Source organism: Dreissena polymorpha, chromosome 5 (assembly GCF_020536995.1).
Source record: "Dreissena polymorpha isolate Duluth1 chromosome 5, UMN_Dpol_1.0, whole genome shotgun sequence".
Lineage (NCBI taxonomy): Eukaryota > Metazoa > Mollusca > Bivalvia > Myida > Dreissenidae > Dreissena > Dreissena polymorpha.
The window spans coordinates 49,261,986-49,282,767 of NC_068359.1; the positions used below are offsets into that span (position 1 = coordinate 49,261,986).

Here is a 20,782-nt window from a genome sequence, read left to right on the forward strand (position 1 = left end):
CGAAAATTTTAGAAAGGATTGCCTGCCACTGGAATGAAGTTTCATACACTATAGTTCATCATTAGCACTGCGACTTCCGCTCTAGACACTTCCAGTTAGTTTGGGGACACACAATTGTGGCCTGTTTTTTTCTAAAGCTTTATCTGTATTGTATGGGATTACTACTACTACTACTACTACAACCACCACTACTACTACTACTACTACTACTACTACTACTACTACTTCTACTACTACTACTACTACTACTACTACTACTACTACTTCTACCACTACTACCACTACTACTACCACCACTACTACTACTACTACTACTACTACTACTACTACTACTACTACTACTACTACTACTACAACCACCACTACTACTACTACTACTACTACTACTACTACTACTACTACTACTACCAACACTACTACTACTACTACTACTACTACTACTACTTCTACTACTACTACTACTACTTCTACTACTACATTTACTACTACTACTACTACTACTACTACTACTTCTACTTCTACTACTACTACTACTACTACTACTACTACTACTACTACTACTACTACTACTACTACTACTACTACTACTACTACTACTACTACTACTACTACTACTACTACAACTACTACTACTTCTACTACTACTTCTACTACTACTACTACTACTACTACTACTACTACTACTACTACTACTATTACTACTACTACTACTTCTACTACTACTATTACTACTACGACTACTACTACTTCTACTACTACTACTACTACTACTACTACTACTACTACTACTACTACTACTACTACTACTATTACTACTGCTGCTACTACTACTATTACTACTACTACTACTACTACTACTACTACTACTACTACTACTACTACTACTATTACTACTTCTACTAGGTTCAACTCGTAAACGCATGATCAGTTGTCAAACGAAAGTACGGTTGATATTCAAATGCATTATTTTTCTCTTTCTGGTATATTGTTTTAGTATGATGATGCTGCATTAATTAATATAAGTGTATATGAAGTAGAAACATCAAAAATAATCAACGGTTGCGATAGACACCTATAAACTGTTACATGCTCATAATATCACATTAGGCAATATGGACGAATAATTATTGTTAAATTTATCAACAATAATATTTATCATTGTATTGTTGAAAACACATTAAGAATCTATTATTTACATACCATAATTATATTGCTGAATATCTTCATTTAACATATTTCTGGTCTAAAGAAAATTCCAGGTCACCTAGTTCACGGATAGCGTCTTTATTATATAACGATTATTTTACTGGCCGCCAACTCCGGTGATGACCTGTATATAAACTCTGAACTCGCGGGTTGAAATGCAATGCTTTAAATTGAGGCCTCGCTTCCATTGCTCTTTATACTTTTACATGTTAACATGTTGACAGGAATAAGGAAGTAAGAACTAAATATGAGAACATAGCCTTTTAAGTATAAACGCTCTTGCGCTGGTAATACTCTGAAAATAAAAGGTGTACGCACAAACTGTATTGATGTCGAGAATTGAGTGTAAAACTGTTCTATCTATTAAGCCTTTTCATTCGAGATAAAATTGTTTCATACAGTAAAACAGTGTTACAAAGACGCGGATATGTTTCCAATGTTCTGGTGGTAAACTCAAATCAGCCAATGGAATAAATGAAGTGTATTCATTCGTACCTAGCCGCGGGAAATTTTATTGGAATTTTATTGGACACTTACAAAGGTCAGGCTAAGGTGAAAAGCTGGCTTATGCAGCTTACGCCGAAAAAAAACTTACAACACGTGGGGGCTACAGACTAAATTTGGACATTGTTCAGCAAATCGCTGCTTCTTTCCTGAATTCCGGAAAATATGCAAATAAAACCCGAAAGAAAATATAAGGAGGAAAAAACAGTCGGAAAGAAAATCTACCGAAAAGATAACGTGCCGCAGGCAACACACTGCCCGCCTGATATCAAAAGATATCACCTAACATTTTAACTACACTTAAAGAAATAGAAAATCAAAAATTTAAATCTAGGCAGTCAATGTATGATATTGTTACAATGTTTCATACGTGTTACCATACATTTTGTCTCAATCAATCTAGTAACATACATGATGTTTAGCTTAGTTGGTCACAACAATCTGACCCAAATAATGTCACATTGAACACTTATATCTCACAGGCGTCAACATGGCACTTAACATATATCTGGCAAAACGTACGTACGTCGCATCAAAACAAATAATACTGATCATGGTGAGCACATGTAATAAAATCGCACAAATTTGCTCATTTACTTAATTGATCTCTGTACAATATGCAAGAAAGGTAAACCATGCGTAAATAAGTATTGATGCAAAGCATCAAAGAGCGTCGGGAATTTCAGTGTAAAAGGCACTCAATGAAGTTACATGGAACGATTTTTTTTCTACTGTAAATATTAATATATCGGCCGATTATTTTAAACAAAATAGAAAAAGATACTGGTATAACCATTATCTATGATTTTGTGTTATAACCCCCAAATAACCATTATCTATGATTTTGTGTTGAAACCCCCAAATATTTCATAGTTCATTTTATTTACATTGGTTTCCTTTTTATGTTTCCCACTATAGTAGTGGGGGACATATTGTTTTTGCCCTGTCTATTGGTTGGTCTGTTGGTTGGTTTGCGCAAACTTTAACATTTGCAACAACTTTTGCAATATTGAAGATATCAACTTGATATTTGGCATGCATATGTATCTCATGGAGCTGCACATTTTGAGTGGTGAAAGCTCAAGGTCAAGGTCATCCTTCAAGGTCAAAGGTCAAATATATGTGTCAAAATCGCTAATTTAATGTACAAATTTGCAGTATTTCAATATTCAAGATAGCAACTTGATATTTGGCATGCATGTGTATCTCATGGAGCTGCACATTTTGAGTGGTGAAAGGTCAAGGTCATCCTTCAAGGTCAAATATATGGGTCAAAATTGCTCATGTAATGTCACTTCTGCAATATTGAAGCTAGCAATTTTATATATCCGATAATAACCCCCAAAAACTTGACTTTTTTATTTGGACATTCATGGTTTGAAATCGTTTTAGAAACTGTTGATTTTGCGATTTTTGAACTTTTGGTACGAACCAGTTCGGAACAAAACCAAAGTTTCGTACCCATTAAAAATAACGAAAAAACACATATTATATGCACAAATTCGTCACTACAACTACATTAAACAACACATAAAATTTAATTCTCTAAAATATGACCGTATTTGTGCGTAAAATATGGAATGTTTAAAGTTGATAGGCGTAAATGGGTTTCGCATTTCGAGCACCTGTTAAATTAAAATCGTTCTTTTCCTATTGCTTTCATAATATTTGTTAGTCATTTAAATACTAACAATTTTATAAAATTGTAAAGAAATAGGTAGGTAGAGAGGTATTACATGTTCTCTCAAAATGGTAACATTTGTGGTAAGCTTTGTTTACATTCTGCGATGAGCGACAAAATTACAATCCGGACAAGCTGAATGAACGTTAACTAGTACACTCAAACACTCGACCATTATGACTGATATGGCGCACCAAAGGGGTCGAAACTTTTATTTCTGCTGCAGCAAAAAAAAGTCTGAAGCACCCCCCCCCCGGCTGACTGGCTAGATACGATTTCCTGTCATACGCCCCTTATAAGCCATAAACAGCTGTTGATTAGTGTGAATTACTGACAATGGGCTCGACATGTTTCAGACACATCTAGTTATTATATACATCTGTCCTAGTTGTTTTTGTATTCCTTGAATGAAACTGAAAATACATCGTTTTAAATAGCAAAAAAACTCATGAATGATGCGTCTTCTGTCTGAAAAAAGTTGACTTTGTCCATCAAATGAACCTATTTACTGATGTCTATGTCTATTAAAATGACAGATGTGCATTATATGGACATGTTTAATGATGACCATTAAAGGGACCTTATAAATGGAGCATTTTACAGATGCTCATTAATGGAAGCTGTTTACAGATGACCATTTAAGGGATCTCTGTATAGATGTTGATTAAAGGGGCCTTTTTATAGATGTTCATTAAAGGGACCTGTTTACAGATGTCGATTAAAAGGGACCTGTGTACTGAAATCAATTATTAACGACCAGTTTACAGATGTTCATTAAAGAGACCTGTAAACACATGACCACCAAAGCTAGCTGTTTGCACGTGTCCATTAATGAGAACTGTTTACATATGTCCATTAAAGGGACCTGTTTACAGATGTCCATTAAAGAGACCTGTTTATTGATGTTCATTAAAAGAGCCTGTTTATAGATGCTCATTAATGGGACCTGCTTACAGAAGCCTATTAAGGGACCTTTTAACATAAGTCTATTTAAGGTGCATGTTTACACGTGTCCATTAAAGGCACCTGTTACCATAGTGATATTGATAAGCATTCCTTATATCCATTTGAGGGACTTGTTACGGATGCTCATGAAAGGGACCAGTTTACAGATGTCCATTAAAGGGACCTTTTTACAGAGTGGCATAATGACAATTTTAAATGTCTTCATAGGTTCCAAAACGATAGTATGTACCGGTAGTATGTATGAACAAGCCAAAATATGCTCATGCTTGAGAAATACATGAAAACATTGTTTTGTGTGAGGTTCATAAAGCATATGAATGAAGAAATTATAAAACCATTTTTAAACGATTTTCATTCATAATTTGGAAAAAGCATGTTTTACTGATAGAATGTTTTTGATTTCAAATATACCAATATCTGTGAAATAGTCAGTTTAAAACAATACAACATACATTTTTCATTTTAATAGAAATGTAACAAACTTATTATCTGATGAAAATTAAAGACACTGACCCATTTAAATGTGTTAATTTTAATATTAATGTAATTGAAGTCACTATTGAGTAATAACCTGATGCAAAACATTCAAACAACATTCATAGCATACAAAAGAAAAATGAAAACAACAGAATAAATATTTGATTAATTGATAAATAGTTTTATAAATATCAAATGAACAAATGTGGATGTTCAAAAATTGTTGTGTATAGTCACTTTGAATAAATAATATGAAACCAAATCTAAATGCAAGAGAATATCTCAAATAATCTAATACACGAAGGCTTGTCTCGTTTCGAATTTCATCTGATGTTGGTTTAGTTTAGACTTTCAGATTCATGTATATATTTTATGTCATATTGCATAACATTACAATTTGTTATAGATTTAAAATTACTGTTTATGACACAAACACAAGTCAGGACACAGATGAAGAGTTCATGTGGAGTGGAAAGTTGCAGAGACTCTCTGAAGACCATTTCTCCTGGAAACAGGGAATAAATAATGTCTTAAAGCGAGATTATACGATTTTGTCAAATATTTATTGATTCATATATAATGTGTAAAAAACCTATTAAATATCTGTATTTCAATATAAATTCAAATAAAAGTTAAGAAGAACATGTGTCGAAAAATGCGAAATAAGCCAGATATTTTATTCTGAAGTCGAAAATGTCTGTACAGTCGAATTCCCCAGCATGTAAATCATGCATGTACGATGTGAATCTTAATTTAGTTTAACGGTTCATTTTAAATTCCTGCAACAAAATCTATTCATACGACACACGAACACTAACTCAAAAGACGAATGCTTCGGTTATTGTAGGAAAATATGTACGAAATATCTTCGTCACAATCGGCTCGGGGCGCTAATTTGTCTTTGCTGCATTTTATGAAATTTGTCCTCAATGCATAATTGTTTTTGCCTATTTTGTGTTATTGTAACATATTTTATCAATATATTACAATTTAACACATATACAAAATCGTATAATCTCGCTTTAACATGATATTCTTACCAATGAGCATTGCTTTAGGAAAACGTCAGTCTGCAAGGCTAATAAGGTACAACACTTTCAACTTTAATGGTATTTTCCATTTAAAGGGACTGTCAACAACGACCACCAAGAAAAGAAAAGTTGTAAAATACCGTATTTTTTTAAAATCATTAGTTTATATTTATTAAAATATCACTACTGATATATTACATTACTTGAAAAAAGTTGTTAAGTTTTAATATTTTCAGTATATTCGGTAATAAATTTTACTGGGTATGTGATAATGTCTACCAGGTAACTACCAGTTAACTATAAATAACACCAGTAGATTGATCATCATCGTCACGTGGTAAACCCAGTAATGCAAATTGTGCATGCATAGTGAATTGTATATATTTTATATATTTCACATCGCAAAATTGTATTACCAAATATACTGAAAATATGAACTTTTTTCAAGTAATGTAATATACCAGTTGTGATATTTTAATCAATATAAACTAATAATTGTACAAAAATACGGTATTTTAGAACTTTTCTTTTTTCATTATTCGTGGTTGATAGTCCCTTTAAAGGAATCTCTTCTTACCAACAATCCAGTTAAGGCCAAAAGTGCCTTATAATCTATGACAACACTGTATGCACATGCATTAAGCACTGTTTTCCCAGAACAATGTTCAATTTTAATGCTATCATAGTTCAAGGATGCAAACTTTTTATGTGACATTGAAGTACCAGTATAAGTAATGCTAGAAAATAGGCAGGTCATACATACATTCTCAAACTCAGTGTTGTTTTAAGTTAGTATGTACCCCTAAATATGAGAATAGAAGTTCTCATGTTCAAGAATCATGATTCATTTTGCTAACAAGCCATAATACAAATATTATATATGGCAGGGGCGGTTAAATCATATGTCCGAATTGTCTGAGTAAAACATTTTGGGGTCCCAGCAACTGACTTCTAATAATCATCTTGTCAGTGGCTTATTATTTAAATGAAGTAATAATATAATTATCATTTAAAATACCAATTACAATTTCACAATATGCTTTTTGAACATGATTCTAGCCAACTCATGCAAAAAAGGGGCCTTATGCCATATGTGGCGAGCATGGCTGCTGGCCAACCTGGGCAGACATGCAGTCTGGTCAATAGTAACCCTGTCTGCTTTAAAGTCAAGCCTTGTTTTGCAGTCTTATTAACCCTTTTCCACTTAAAAGCTAAGTGAAAAAGGCTATGTGCAAACAGCATAAAACCAGAACAGCCTGAAAGTAAAACGCAGTCTGTTCAGGTTTTATGCTGTTTGCTTCCTACCAGTATCTAAGGGTTGGAAATGAAGCATTTAAAGCTATTTAAGCTTGAATCTAGTAAGAAAGGTCTTTAATTTAATTTAACTTTCCAAGGGACTGCAGTTGCGTCAAAATAAGTCTCTAAGTGGTAAAGGGATAATTATATGACAAAGTAACTTCTGGGTAGACTGCTGATGTACAGCCTGGTTTGGTGCAATGTTGCCGAATATAGCATAAGACCCATTTTGCATAACGCTGGTTATTTTACAATTTATTTGATTATTCTTTTGAACACCCTTGGAATTTCTCCCAGTAAGAGGGTACAAGGTGTTAAGATTGCAGTGGTGTAGTGGATATGGTGTCCGCCTAGCGATCGGGAGGTCACGGGTTTAATCCCCACTGTGGGAGTGTTCTTTAGATTTTCCCCATAGACACAAAGTACTGTTTCTAGTCCCAGGAAATGGACTAGAGAGCGTTTCAAATAAGCCTTAGGCTTTCTATGCAATAAAGCTAAAATAAAAAGGTTTAAACTAAACTAATGCTCCATACAGGTACATCCGTATTGATTGACAAATTCTTCAACAGTTACAGGATAATTATGTTACACATTTACAGCTACAGACTGCTCCAAATCTGACAGACACTTCAAAATACTCTTGTTTCCAAGTTAAGCCATGGGTTAATTAAGCACATCTACAGATGTGTTTTAATGAATTATATTATTTCTAGTCAGTATCATTTTGCAAACTTTTTTCATTTGTAAGAACATCAACAAAACCATAAACCAATAGAATGTCATCTTTGGTAGTCAAATCTTGATAGATACTGTAATACATGAAAACAGTCACATATACAACCTTTCAACATTAATCAAACTTCAAAATACACTTATATATAAAAAGAAACACCACATCTTAGCATTAAACAATGATCTTTCTTTTTAAATTATTTGTCAAATCTTTGAATTCATAAATACATGTCTTTATTATTTATTTTTCAGAATACAACAAATATATGTAAGATTTGCACCAACAAGTATCTAAATTTATCCTAAAGCACAACTTACGCTTCCAGCATAAAAGTTTCAAAGGTTATTCTGTCATCGGCTGCTCCTTCTGGCTTCTCATTGAAGTTCTGAATACCAAATGTCTCTAAGGCTGAAACCAGGAATGATTCATATAGGTTGTATACATAAACAATTGGGCGAAAGGACGTAGGTCGCTCATTTGAGAACCAAACAAACTCAACTGTTTTAATTAGCTTTTTGATAGCCAAGAAATCATTGGAACACATATTGGGAGCAAGTTGTATGCTGATTTGGCAGAAAACGGGCCTCTAAAGTTTTTTTATTGAATTTGAGCAAGTGACCTAGTTTTTGAAACCAAGTGGCAAAATTTATTTGGAACAAATATTTTAACCAAGTTTTATAAAAATTGAACAATAAATGTGGCCCCTAGAGTGTTCACGAGCTTTTTCATCAATGTGGCCTATTGACCTAGTTCTTTACCCCATATGACCAAGTTCCAAACTCAGCCGAGATATAATTGTGATAAATTTTCTAAACAAGTTTCATAAAGATTAGGCAATAAATGTGGCCTCTTGAGTGTTTACAACCTTTTTACTTTAATTCAACTTAGTGACCTAGGTTTTGATCGCTGATATTTCATTGGGACAAATATTGTCACCAAATTTTAAGAAGATTGGACAATGAATGTGGCCTCAAGATTTGTCACAAATTTGTTGACCTTATGACCTAGTTTTTTTACCTCATGCGAGTAACATTTCTTAGAGACATCATTAGCACAAATAAAATCATAAAGATTGGGCTAAATATGTTGCCTCTAAAGTGTTCAAGATTTTTTTCTTTAAATTGACCCTGTAACCTAGTTTTTTACCACAAGAGACTCATGCATGCAGTTTCAAACTTGGCTGAGGTATCAACTGAATAAAAAAGCTCTGACAAAATTTTATGAAGATTGGTCAATAAAAGTGACCTATAGTGTTCCCAAGCTTTTCCTTCAATTTGACCAAGTGACCTAGTTTGTTACCCCATGTAATCAATTTTCAAACTGACCAGGTTTCCTGAAGATTTGGCAATCTATGTGAACACAGTGTTCACAAGCTTTTTCTTAAATTTGACATGGTGATCTAGTTTTTAATGTCACATGTAAAGACCATATTTCATAACAATTGGTAATAATTGTTGCCCCTATGGTGTATCAACATGGTAAATATTGACGCTGGAGGACAAGCAAAAGGTGATCACATAAGCTCTTATTATTGCTTTTAATGTGTTATACACTGTAACTCCAATATAACGCGGATGACGGGGTCCAAGCCACGCAACAGCGTTATAAACGGACAGCGTTATAAGTTTTGAGCTTATTTATTTAAGGGGCTATAAAAACAGGTAAAGTATAGCCTATAAGATGGGTCCTGTGTATCGTCATGCTGTGTTGTCATCCGCAAATATATGCATATAAACCGAATCGAACGATAACAGTATACATACCGCTTTTCTAATGTGCACATTTATCCGATAATCCAATATAATTACATCACTTGCGAAAAAATAATGTTTAACATTTATGACAAGAAATATATTTACGAACTTCGTAAACAAATTCATATGCCTACGCCATTTTTCAGAAAAATTAGTACAGTGCATTATGGGACACAGCTTTCATTGGACGAGCGAATTTAAATTTAGATTGAATGCAATACGATACATGTACAAAGAAATGTTTTATTGCGTCATATGCAGCATGTAAAAAACGTGCTTTCCGTGGACTTTCTGATAACGGGCAAAAATTTAAGTGCATCAAAGTTAACTATTACACTGCGTTAGCATGTAAATAAATCGTCAGGATTTTTTAATTCATTTTTCGTATACGTACTGAAACATTAAACACACACAAAGATATTTTTATTTATCAAGCATGTGTAGCATATAATAAACGATAACACACTTACACAGCCATAGTTTATACAATAAAATACAATACACGATAAATACACAACATAAACAGGTAATCGTTTTAAATAACTTTAATTTGATAATTATTCCGCTTGCACTTGCCTTATTGAAATTAGCGCACCGAACCGCTCTGATAGGGAATACATGTAATAAACACCTACTCGCAAGTTTTCACACCTTTATTGACATTACACAACAGATTAACACCAATTAGCTGTCGAGTGTCGTTTAACCTCTAATCGATTAAAATCAGTTAAAAGGACGGATAAAGCAATCAAACTGTGATCGCCGGCTTCTTTGAATTTATGAAAAAACATGAAGTTGCATAACATGGATTTGAATCAGTATGGAAGGTTGGAGAAAAAACGGGATCCAATGACCCCTCGCCTTATATTGGACACAGCGTTATAACGGACCGCACTATATTGGAGTTACAGTGTACATATAAGTGTTTATAAACCAGCAATGGAGAAGTCACATGCACCACAATATCATAATTGCATATATCTAATATTCATATATGTTTTTAGGAGAACAACTATTTATAAGCTTTAAAACTCATATAATTATGAAAAAAAAATATGAATCAATTAAAAAATGCATTCCAATAACAATATCAGAACAAATATATGCCTCAGTTTATTGAATTTATATGTGAAATCATACACAAATTGCTGAAATTCTACCTTCATTGTACTGTTGCAGTGTAATGTATCCCCTGTTAGTTGGATCGAGCATGCCGTATACAGACTGAATATTGCTGTCATCAAACAGGCAGGGGTAGTCGCGTTTAGTAGCCTGTGACTTCTGAAGCCGTTCCATGGTTTCAATCATAAACTTCTTGGGATCAGCTATCAGACGGGCAGAAATGCATGAATTAACAAACATCTAATGTTGCATATCATTATACTTAGATTCCGTTATCCATTGCAAATCCCATATAACCATTCTTGCATAGGTTGATTATTTAATTATATTATATCCTCATTGGGCCTAAAAATAGAAACACTTCCCCCCCCCCCCCCCCAAAAAAAAAAAATCAGGTAATAATTTGCTGGCAAAATATAACTATTTTACCCCGTAATTTTTTTCTTTCATTCTGGTTGCCAAAAAACAAAGAGAAAAAACATCATGCTCTAGAATGATGAAGGAGTAACTTCAGTAAGAAACAAGAAGACAGAGTTTGGGAATTGTCTGCATTTACACAGCAACAAAATTTGCTGCATACAGGTAACATAGTTGCAATAATTCAACTCTAAGCTTTATAGCCCAATGGGCTGCTTCGAGTTGCAATGCGCTCTCTCTTGTCCATGGGTGCAAAATGTTATCAAAAATGCAAGGGAACACTGAAACTGCAAGAACTTATTAAAGTTTACCTATCTAAACCACAAACTCATCCAAATGGTACCATTAAAGCAAGAAATAATTGATTTTATTGACTTAGGTTTTGTTTTGTAAGCTGTATCCGCCATATTGGAAAATTGACCCAATATTGAATAGGTCGCAGTACACCAATATTTTGCACGTCGGGTTATGTGCTCCAGCCTTTAAAGTCGATAACGATGTGGTTTTGATACAAAATACACTGTTTCAAATGTAAACATAAACATGTCAGCGAGAAAAGTGTGTTGAAACATCGTCGTGTTTTTATAGGGTGCATGCAAAGAATAACATCCGCAGGTAAATTTAACATGTTTATGAAGTTTATTCATTATTTTCTTCAATTTGTCTCAAACTGAACCCATGTTTATGAAGAGGTGCATATGGACTGACGCCGCCATACCAAAAATTATCAAAGGCTTTGGCAGTCCGTTTTTATGGACTAACAGGTAACACAATTGTACGAGGGGAAGCCAGTCTAGGTCAGAGGGTAAAGAAGCAAACGTCAAGGAAGGAGTGATCACCTTAGTATAAAATTAACTGGATAAAAAATCATAATGGAAAATAACACAAATCGGGAATTAGAAATATATGGGATACAAATATTTTTTATAACATACCGGGCCTGTGAAAAATTAGTTGTGATGTCATATTATTAAATAGTTCTAGTATTTTGTGATCCTGAAGATAAGTCCGCGTTTCTTCTTCACGAAGAGGAATTGTACCGTCAGACGCCATTTTGAAGAAGCGGAAATGGTTTCTGAGCAACCAACAGGTGGTTGATTGGTTTCAAGATTTGTGTTATTATTTTATGTCTTTTTGTCCTCCCTAATAGCTAGACAGTCTAAAAATGGCAGCGCCCATTGCTTAAAAGTTATATGTTAAGATGTTTAACAACTTAAAACAGCAATAACGAATAATACAATATTTTAAACAAAGTTATCAGAAGGTAACCGTCTTTTAAGGTGGACTTATTTTATTAAACCGACGAGTCAGTGACTTGGATATGTTTTAATTGCAAAACGCTGAAATTGATAATATTCGGACTAACCATTTTCGGATTATATCATGGACGAACCATCTTTCAAACCTCTTAATTTTTGACACGTCAATTATACTCATATATAATGGTGAAAATAATGAAACATATTTACCACTTCTATATTTGATAAATAACATGTTTCTTAATGGCTGGCAACTGTTATTGCTACAGGGCTTTCCTTAGACCTAAAATCTCAAGAATCAAGGACTCTTGGGACCATATAGACGAGTTAATTGTTATTGTTTACATTCGGGATTTTCAGCGCATGCGCACTGACTGGTTGGCAAAAACACTGGTTACAGTAATGTAAAACATGTATAAAGGAATTTTAACCAATTTAAAAGCTTTATGATGAGCTGGACTGGCAAAGAATGCAAATGTTCTTCCTGTAAAGTTACATATGTACATAAAGTTCTGGAGCTGCATGCCACACTGTGTTTAGTTGCTTTTGCTGCCTCTGTTTTGCTTATGTATTATTTAGTTTTTTATTCTGATAGCTTGTGCTTGCTTCTAACTTGTGTTTAGTGGCTTTTGATGTCTTTGTTTTTGCGTATGTACTATGTATTATTTTATTTTGTCTGCCTGTGCTTGCTTCTAGTTTGCTTCTAATTTGTTTAATGCTTTATTTTTGTGCTAGCTTCTAATTTGTGTTTAGTGGCTTTTGATGTCTATGTTTTGCTTATGTAGTATGTATTATTTTATTCTGATTGCCTGTGCTTGCTTCTAGTTTGCTCCTATTTTGTTTCATGCTTAATTTTGTTTCATGCTTTATTCTGTTTTTAGTGTGAGAAAGCTGCTGATCAGTTCATTTCGAATCTGATTCGAGGTGATATTCGTTCTTAGCACTTTTTTATCTGTCGCACTTTTGTGTTTCTTTTTGAATTCAGATTCTTATTCACTCGTCTTATTGCAGTTTTTAGTCCTACTAGCAGGTCTAGATCAGCAGCTTCCTACACAGTTTTTAATTGCCTCAAATTTTATTAATGCTTTAATATTGTCAAACTTATTTCAGTGTTGCATGTAATTTATTATCTTAATTTTTGCTTTCACCCTTAAAAACATGTATTTGATCTTTCTTTTAGCTGTTTTACTCATGTTTTATTGCTTACACTTGTTGTTTAGTCGGTTAAAAAGCTTTGCAGCTTATGTTATTTGTTATATGTCTTGCCGACTCAAAATAAAATTTATTTATTTATTATATTAGGACTTTTGTTTAGTCAATAAAACGATAAAATAATCCGAAATAAACATCAAATCTCTTAGATAATAGCGCAAATAAATCATATTTAGTACCAATAAATTTTTATTCATAAATATATTTTCGTCTTTATAAAAATACGAATTAGTTATTAGCATCAGAGTAAAATTGATCGAAAGACTAAATACTGAAAATTCCACAAAACAGAACAAATAGATAAGCCGTATTCTTTCTTATAGTAAGACTTTTATAAATGATATATAAAAATAATGGAACAGATATTTATTGATCATAATTCTAAGTGGTGTGGATATTGTTATTGTTCATCAGCGGTCGAATGTGTAAGAGGGGCATTTAATCAATAATAAAACAAAGCCCTAAAAAAGCGGAATACATAACAATTGTTAAATTTTGTAATTTTCTTTTCCATTGAATGAATTTTAATTTCGTTTCCATTGAATGACAATAATTATTATTAATAATTTTAAGCATACAAATGGAAAAAAACCCTGCACAATGTGCCAATTGAACTGTCTTTGCATGTATATTGAAATCTCTTTACTTTTTGATAAGGAGTGATACATGTAACAATCAAGCATTTTATGATGAATAACACTATATATTTAGTTTAGGCAAGTATTTGTGATTGCTTGTTTTCATGATGATGTTTCATGCACTGCTGTAATGTACAATGTTTACGGTAATTGCCGATTTTATATTTGCCGGTAATCGTTAAATACATTAATTGTGTTGAAGCAAAATTGCACACAATTTTAAATTTATAGACATTAAACACTGTATATTATGATTAAACTGGCTATTATATATACACTTAATCCTGCTAATCTATTTCGGACTGATATCTTCATTTTTTTTAAAATATGTCAACATATTTTATTAAAGCAACTGTTATGTATGTTGGCTTTAAAATTTGGCTGAAATGACTGGGCAATATGCCAAGAGATGACAAGGAGGTATCATAAATTGTGTTTAATGACCATAAAATTTTCTGCCACATTTGGTTTACGCAGGCACCCAAAGTATAGGTCACTGGGTTTATGACACCATTGTTTAATTTGTAATTGTCTGGACAGTATCCGATCATAACAAGATAATCTGATTGCGATGAACAAAGATGCAATTAAATACCGGGTTAAAAATGATGAAACAAACAGTGTCAAAATTGGTGTGAACAATTAAATAAAAACAATTTCATTTATCGAGAGAATTTATTTAATGTGTAACATGGTAAGTTTTTACAGACATATTAAGGTTCTAATCAGAACTATATGTTGCGTACATAAAATCGATCTATTTGTTGTTTTAATTTTGTTCTTTCATTAAATTTAATTTATTCTTAAAGAATTAACATTTCTGAGATTTTTTATTCTAAAATGATTTGCTAAGTAGAGAGATCTTTGTGGTAACCACATATCGAGCTCGTAGATTGTGTTCAACTCCCGAGTTCGTTTTTAGTAAAATCAAATAACAACAATATAATCGTTCCTAAAATGCATTTTCTTGCATGCTAATGTTTTATTCAGATATTATTTATAAAATTATATTTGATATAGTGCATGATTATCAATAACATCGATGATTATGTTCACCGTCTCTATATGCGCTTATATGAATTCCATCTCTTTTTGCCAACCAGTGGGCGGAGTCTAAACTTTGCAGGTGCGCGTGACGTCACGCGTTAACTCGTCTATTTTCAAGAGTCAAAATCAAACTTCTAAGAGTCCCAATAATAACGCAGGAGAGTCAATGATTTTTTGCAATTTAAGCAAATTACTGAGATATAATATATAAAAATAAACAAATTAAAAGATATGTTAACATTTATTTCTTACATTGTACAGTACAGTAAGAACTGTCACTAAAACACTATGTTTTTAAACACAATATCACAATGATTAATAAATACAAAACATGTATTCTAATACAACATTTACTTCATGTATACAGCAGAGTAATATGTCATATGTTCTAAACAACATCTCAAAGAGTAATATGTCATATCATGTCTAACACAACATCTCAGAGAGCAATATGTCATATGCCCTACACAACATCTCAAAGATTACATACAAAATATGTATTCTAATACAACATTTACTTCATGTATACAGCAAAACAATATGACATATGACGTTCACATCTTCTTTCGCACGTTTGGGGGTGTTAGGAGCACTGTCATTTAGATCTAAAGTACGCTTTGTCGTTGGCGTCTTACACACACTTTCAGAGTTACAACCGATTCCGAATTAGAAAAGGTTTCTCTGCGACATTTTCCGAATGCACAAGCACAATTACACTTTATCCAATAACTTTGTTTGGCCGTTTCGCGTGGCTATTAAATTAAGAATGAAATACAAAATGTGGAAAAAAAACTTTTCTGCTGGCTATCACAAAAAAAAACATACGGGTGGCACCTAAACACAATAGCCTATATAAATCGGAAAACTATAAAAGGAAAATATTTCTACTCACCGATAAAGATGCCTCCGTATTTAATCCCATCAAAAATTCCGACACCCTTTAATTATTTCATGTGCCATCTTCACTGAAGACGTGCGACAAACACGCCGTTTTCTATGCCTTCTCAAACGGTCAATTATTACGCCTACATGTATTTTGTAATCAATTAGCACTTGCAAAAATTGTCACTTTGCCACAAGGTCAGTTATATCGGTTCTTTAGTTATTTTAGCAACTTTGATGCAAAGCCTGTAATTTGACGTTGTAGACAGTACATATGCCAGCATAACTTTCGCGCGTCTTTGAACTGAGCAAACATGAAGTAAAACAGTGATGGGTGCATTCAGCTTTGGAAATACATTCTGACATACTCTTGAAATATCTCAAAATATGCTTTACAGTGTACTGTGGATATGGATGTTATTATTTTATATTGAATATTATTAAAACTGACACGGATGAGTTCATTCTGTTTTGGTGGGTTTATTAGTTCTTCTTAAATGCTCTGAGCTTTTATGACTACATACGTACAGCTCTGAGGGTCAATAGCTGGGAGTTGGATTATTGCTACTAGGTGGGTTTAATACACGTCTTTTCCGCAAACAGCTGATAACAAACGCTGTGATAAATAATGGAAAGTTAATACGCGCGTCAACGAACCAGCAGTGTTTTAATTGGTCAATACTAGATTTCTCAATTAACCATACTCCGCCTACTGGTTGGACTTGAGCTTCGATGATAAGAAACGGGCGTTAACGATTAGCGTCTACTAAATGAGATGCTCCGCCCCAAGCCAATTATCGCTTAATCTTAACAACTTTTGATCTCGTTGACGCAAGTCGGTTTATTCCCCCGGGTCAAATGTGACGCATGACGTAATTTTCTCAAGAGTCAAAAAGGGGTCTTCTGTTATTTTCAAGCGTCAAAACCCGGAAGCTCGGGTCAAAGGAAAGCACTGTGCTATGTAAATCCTCTTTTGATAACAGACTTTTGCAAGTTTCTAGTTAAAGAAACTTCAGCGTACAGTTTATATAGTATTTACATACCTGTACGCTGAAGCCAACCCCCTATCGAAAGTCAACCAGAGTCGTAACATATTTATGTCCCGCTATAAATCAAAGAATGCTCATTTTCTTGGATACATTTCTACATATATTGGTGAATGAATATAAATTATAAATTACTGCATCAAGGAATATTTTAAGGTTCAAATGTTTCAAATGCATCTTACAAAAGATGAAAATAACTCTCATCAATCTGAAATTCACACTTTTGACGCCATTGTCGCTTTGTCACGTGACGAGTTTTCATTTGGGGATACTTTCGGATCGACCTTGACAATTTATGCTGAAATTGTAAATATTACTTTCGTTTTCTGAAATCTATTATTTGTGATTAACAACTTGCGTCTGGTGGATTATAAGACTGATTGCAGTGTGAATCAGGTAGTTTAAAATAATATTTATTTTGAGTTTGTATTTACACTACAATTTGTTTACAAAACAAGCCAGAATAATCTTAAATACTGGGAAATGTCATTCTGAATTTGAAAACACTTGAGCACATGGTATGTAACTAAAAATAGAAATAACGTCATATGACCGTGAAATCTTGGGAGATTCGCATTTCAAGAAAGTCTGTCACATCGCTGTTTTTCTCGATATGTAAGAGCAGAATAGATAAATTTTTAATGTTTAAGATAGTATTTTGTGAAAGAATATATCAGTTAAATGTGAAAAATGTCAATCTTTCCGCTCAAGTGATTGATTTGGGCCAATAACTGCATTTAAAAGCTGTTTTGGACCGGTCTTTGTTAACTGTCAACTTTTCAGGAATTTCTGGTTGACTTTCCTAAGGGGTTGGTCCATAACAATAAAGTCGCGCCATTGCAGTCAAAAATCAAAAAGCGACATTTAAGGTAGCGCACCTCTAATGGGAACATATCCAAATATAATCTAAGTAATTATTTTCTTAATCAGCATCATTTCACTGAACTACATGCAAATTTGTAGGTAGGCTTTCCATGCTTTTTAAAAAAATATACCGATTTTTTCAAAACCACCCCCACGCTCGGCTTTTGTCCAGTTTATTTTCACCCCTGGGGTATATAAAAGTTCCATAATTCATTCAAATTTCCAAATATGGGCATGCAGTTGGTGTGTACAGATGCTGTAAAGGTGTTTAAACAAGATGAAATAAGTATTCTTTTACAGACATTTATTTTTTACAAATTTTTATCTATGGAAGAGCGCCATGAAATGTAAGTGATTTCAGCCAAGTAAAAATTGGGTCGGTTAAAAACAAAGTGTCATTAAATTCAAAATAGTATCATTTAAGTCATATTTTAAATGTAGTTTTTATAGAAATACTAAATACAGCAAAAATACCAAGAAATAGACAGATTTACCGTTTACTTTTTTAAATAAAAATAAAAATGCAACGTGCATGGTTCGTATTTTCAACAGTAAATCACCCAATTTCACCATAACGTTTTAATTTTAATAATTGAAGAATGTGCATAAAAATTGCAACATATTTAACAATAAATATAGCTTATATGCCATATTAAATCAAATTACGTTAGAAAATAAATAAAACGCGTCGCAAAAAAGTATACGTCGTCGGCAGGATTCGAACCTGCGCGGGAATATCCCAAAAGATTTCTAGTCTATCGCCTTAACCACAAGGCTACGGCACCTAATAGTAGGCTCTTCAACCTTCGAAGAAATCGCCTGAAATCATTAGAGGTGCGCTACCTTAAAGTTATGGTAGCCAGAACTAGCAAGTTTCCAGCACATCCATATCATGTAAAACTATCAATACCGCCCAAACAATGAGTACCTGCTTTCGAACCATTCAGTGTATAACATTAAAAATAAATTAGTCACATGTTTTGACCATGGTCACGTAACTTACTGCCGCAGCTGAAATGTGTAAATTGTCAAGCAAAGTTGAGAACTAAAATTAGACCATGTTTTTATAGTTTTTTTTAAGGAAAATCCTTACATATGTAAAAAGCATTAAGAAATACAATGATTTTTATGTGTTTTATGATTAATCAACTTATTCTACCTGTTTTTGACGCATTTTTGTCGATTTGCAGCTACGCGCGAATCGACATTAACAAATTACAAATACTGAAAAAACGGTGATGTAGTGCGCATGCGTGCATGCGCAAAAAATGTGAACTAATGAAGGGTTCAAAAAGAGGTGAGGTTCGAGAAGAGGTACTTTAACGATAGTTCGTGTCTGTGGTGTTGGCAAAGTACAATTTTTGCCACCTTCTCACTTACAGGTATAATTGTAAGGTTTTGGACACTTAAAAATTAGTGTGTTTTTTGTGTCAGAAAATTCAGCTACACAAAAATAGTTCCAAATATATTTGGACTGACAATTTTTCAAAAAAGTGGTCTGAGTTGTTGGAATGTATAATTTCTACCTCCCTTCTCATTTTTTGTATATTTAAATATTTTTGTTGTCTCTGAAACTGTTGCTGAAGAACAAGTTTTCCAAAAGTTAATTTTGGAAACTGAAGACTCCATGAAAATATACCTATATATGCTGTGATACTCTAGTGTATAACAAAAATAGCTGACATAATAGCGAGTGTTTGTAAATACCACTCGGTAAATTATTGATGATATTATAGATAATAAATTTAAATTCACTAAAAATGTTTGATGTTGTTTCACAGGAAGCTTCTCCAACGTTGACCACAGAGTTTAAAGTTTAGAATTTCCTATACTGTCAGGTTTTTTTTTGTTTTTTTTTGGTTTGTAGGGGATGGGGCCTTTAGCCCTTATGTGGGGGAATTTTACGCGCGATTTTCAACTTTGGGGGGCAAATTGTGCACTTTTTTCCTTAATGGGGGAAAATGTTAAGAGTCTTACTTTTACTGCTAAATTGGTTAAAAAGAAAAAAAAAGAGTGTTATTTTCTTCATAGACCATCTTAACTGGGATTGACTATGGCTGACTGTGACAGACTGAGATCTTCTTGACAGGGACTGACTATGGCTCAGGGCCCATGACTCTGGGGAATTTTCGCGGCGTTTCCCTTTTTGGGGGATTTGTTTACTTACTCTCTCATTATTACATTACTTTTGTACATGTTTGCACTATATAAATTGCTTTTTTCATACTTTATTACGTTTGACAAGATTAAGTTGAAATAGAATTGAGATATTGTAATCTTTGTATTGAAAAAAAAATTTAAAAAATTCAGGGGGAATTTTTTGGTCCGGAAAGGGGAAAAAACCAGCCTAGTTTGGTGGGAGAAGACGCCGATATTAGGCGTCTGTTATATAAGGTAAAAAAACCCTGACTGTTGTTTAATCCCTTAATTATTAAATTCAACTGATATATATTGTCAATTTGCTACTTATGATTATGTTGTCTTTTCCTGATATGTTGTTGGTAACAATACAATATAAGCCTTTTCGTTGCACTTCAGTATAGACCGTTCCATAATTTAGTCATTACATAATTATCTCCCCTGAATTCTCTCCGCGTCCGCCATTACACTGCTGCTTTACAATCGGTAACATATATAAGAGAGCACC

General features: G+C 33.3%; 2 protein-coding genes across 18 annotated transcripts in view; one reads left to right on the forward strand and one right to left on the reverse strand.

Moving 5' to 3' along the window:
• Positions 1-20,782, forward strand: part of LOC127880711 (integrator complex subunit 13-like) — a 126,958-nt gene that overhangs the window by 1,025 nt on the left and 105,151 nt on the right. For 15 of the 17 annotated variants that reach the window (XM_052428056.1, XM_052428068.1, XM_052428057.1 and 12 more), the window contains exon 1: positions 12,315-12,451. The exons of 1 other annotated variant lie outside the window; for it this stretch is intronic. The gene's annotated coding sequence lies outside the window, so the exon portion shown is untranslated. Of the gene's footprint in view, positions 1-12,314; positions 12,452-20,445; positions 20,530-20,782 lie in introns of those variants that run through there. One more of the 17 variants, XM_052428054.1, reaches the window with a different exon arrangement.
• Positions 4,807-12,290, reverse strand: LOC127880714 (EF-hand calcium-binding domain-containing protein 10-like). Its single transcript, XM_052428073.1, has 4 exons — positions 12,123-12,290; positions 10,809-10,973; positions 8,212-8,302; positions 4,807-5,339 (listed from the first exon to the last, which is right to left on the reverse strand). Exons 1-4 carry the CDS (start codon positions 12,238-12,240, stop codon positions 5,294-5,296), a joined length of 420 nt encoding a protein of 139 aa, XP_052284033.1. The 5' UTR covers positions 12,241-12,290; the 3' UTR covers positions 4,807-5,293.

Excerpts from the sequence above, each read along its gene's own strand:
- LOC127880714 (XM_052428073.1), bottom strand. The coding sequence starts at position 12,240 with ATGGCGTCTGACGGTACAATTCCTCTTCGTGAAGAAGAAACGCGGACT. Across the intron at positions 10,974-12,122 it reads ACTAATTTTTCACAGGCCCG|CTGATCCCAAGAAGTTTATG; the intron begins GTATGTTATAAA and ends CCCGTCTGATAG. Across the intron at positions 5,340-8,211 it reads GAAACTTTTATGCTGGAAGC|GAGAAATGGTCTTCAGAGAG; the intron begins GTAAGTTGTGCT and ends CCCTGTTTCCAG.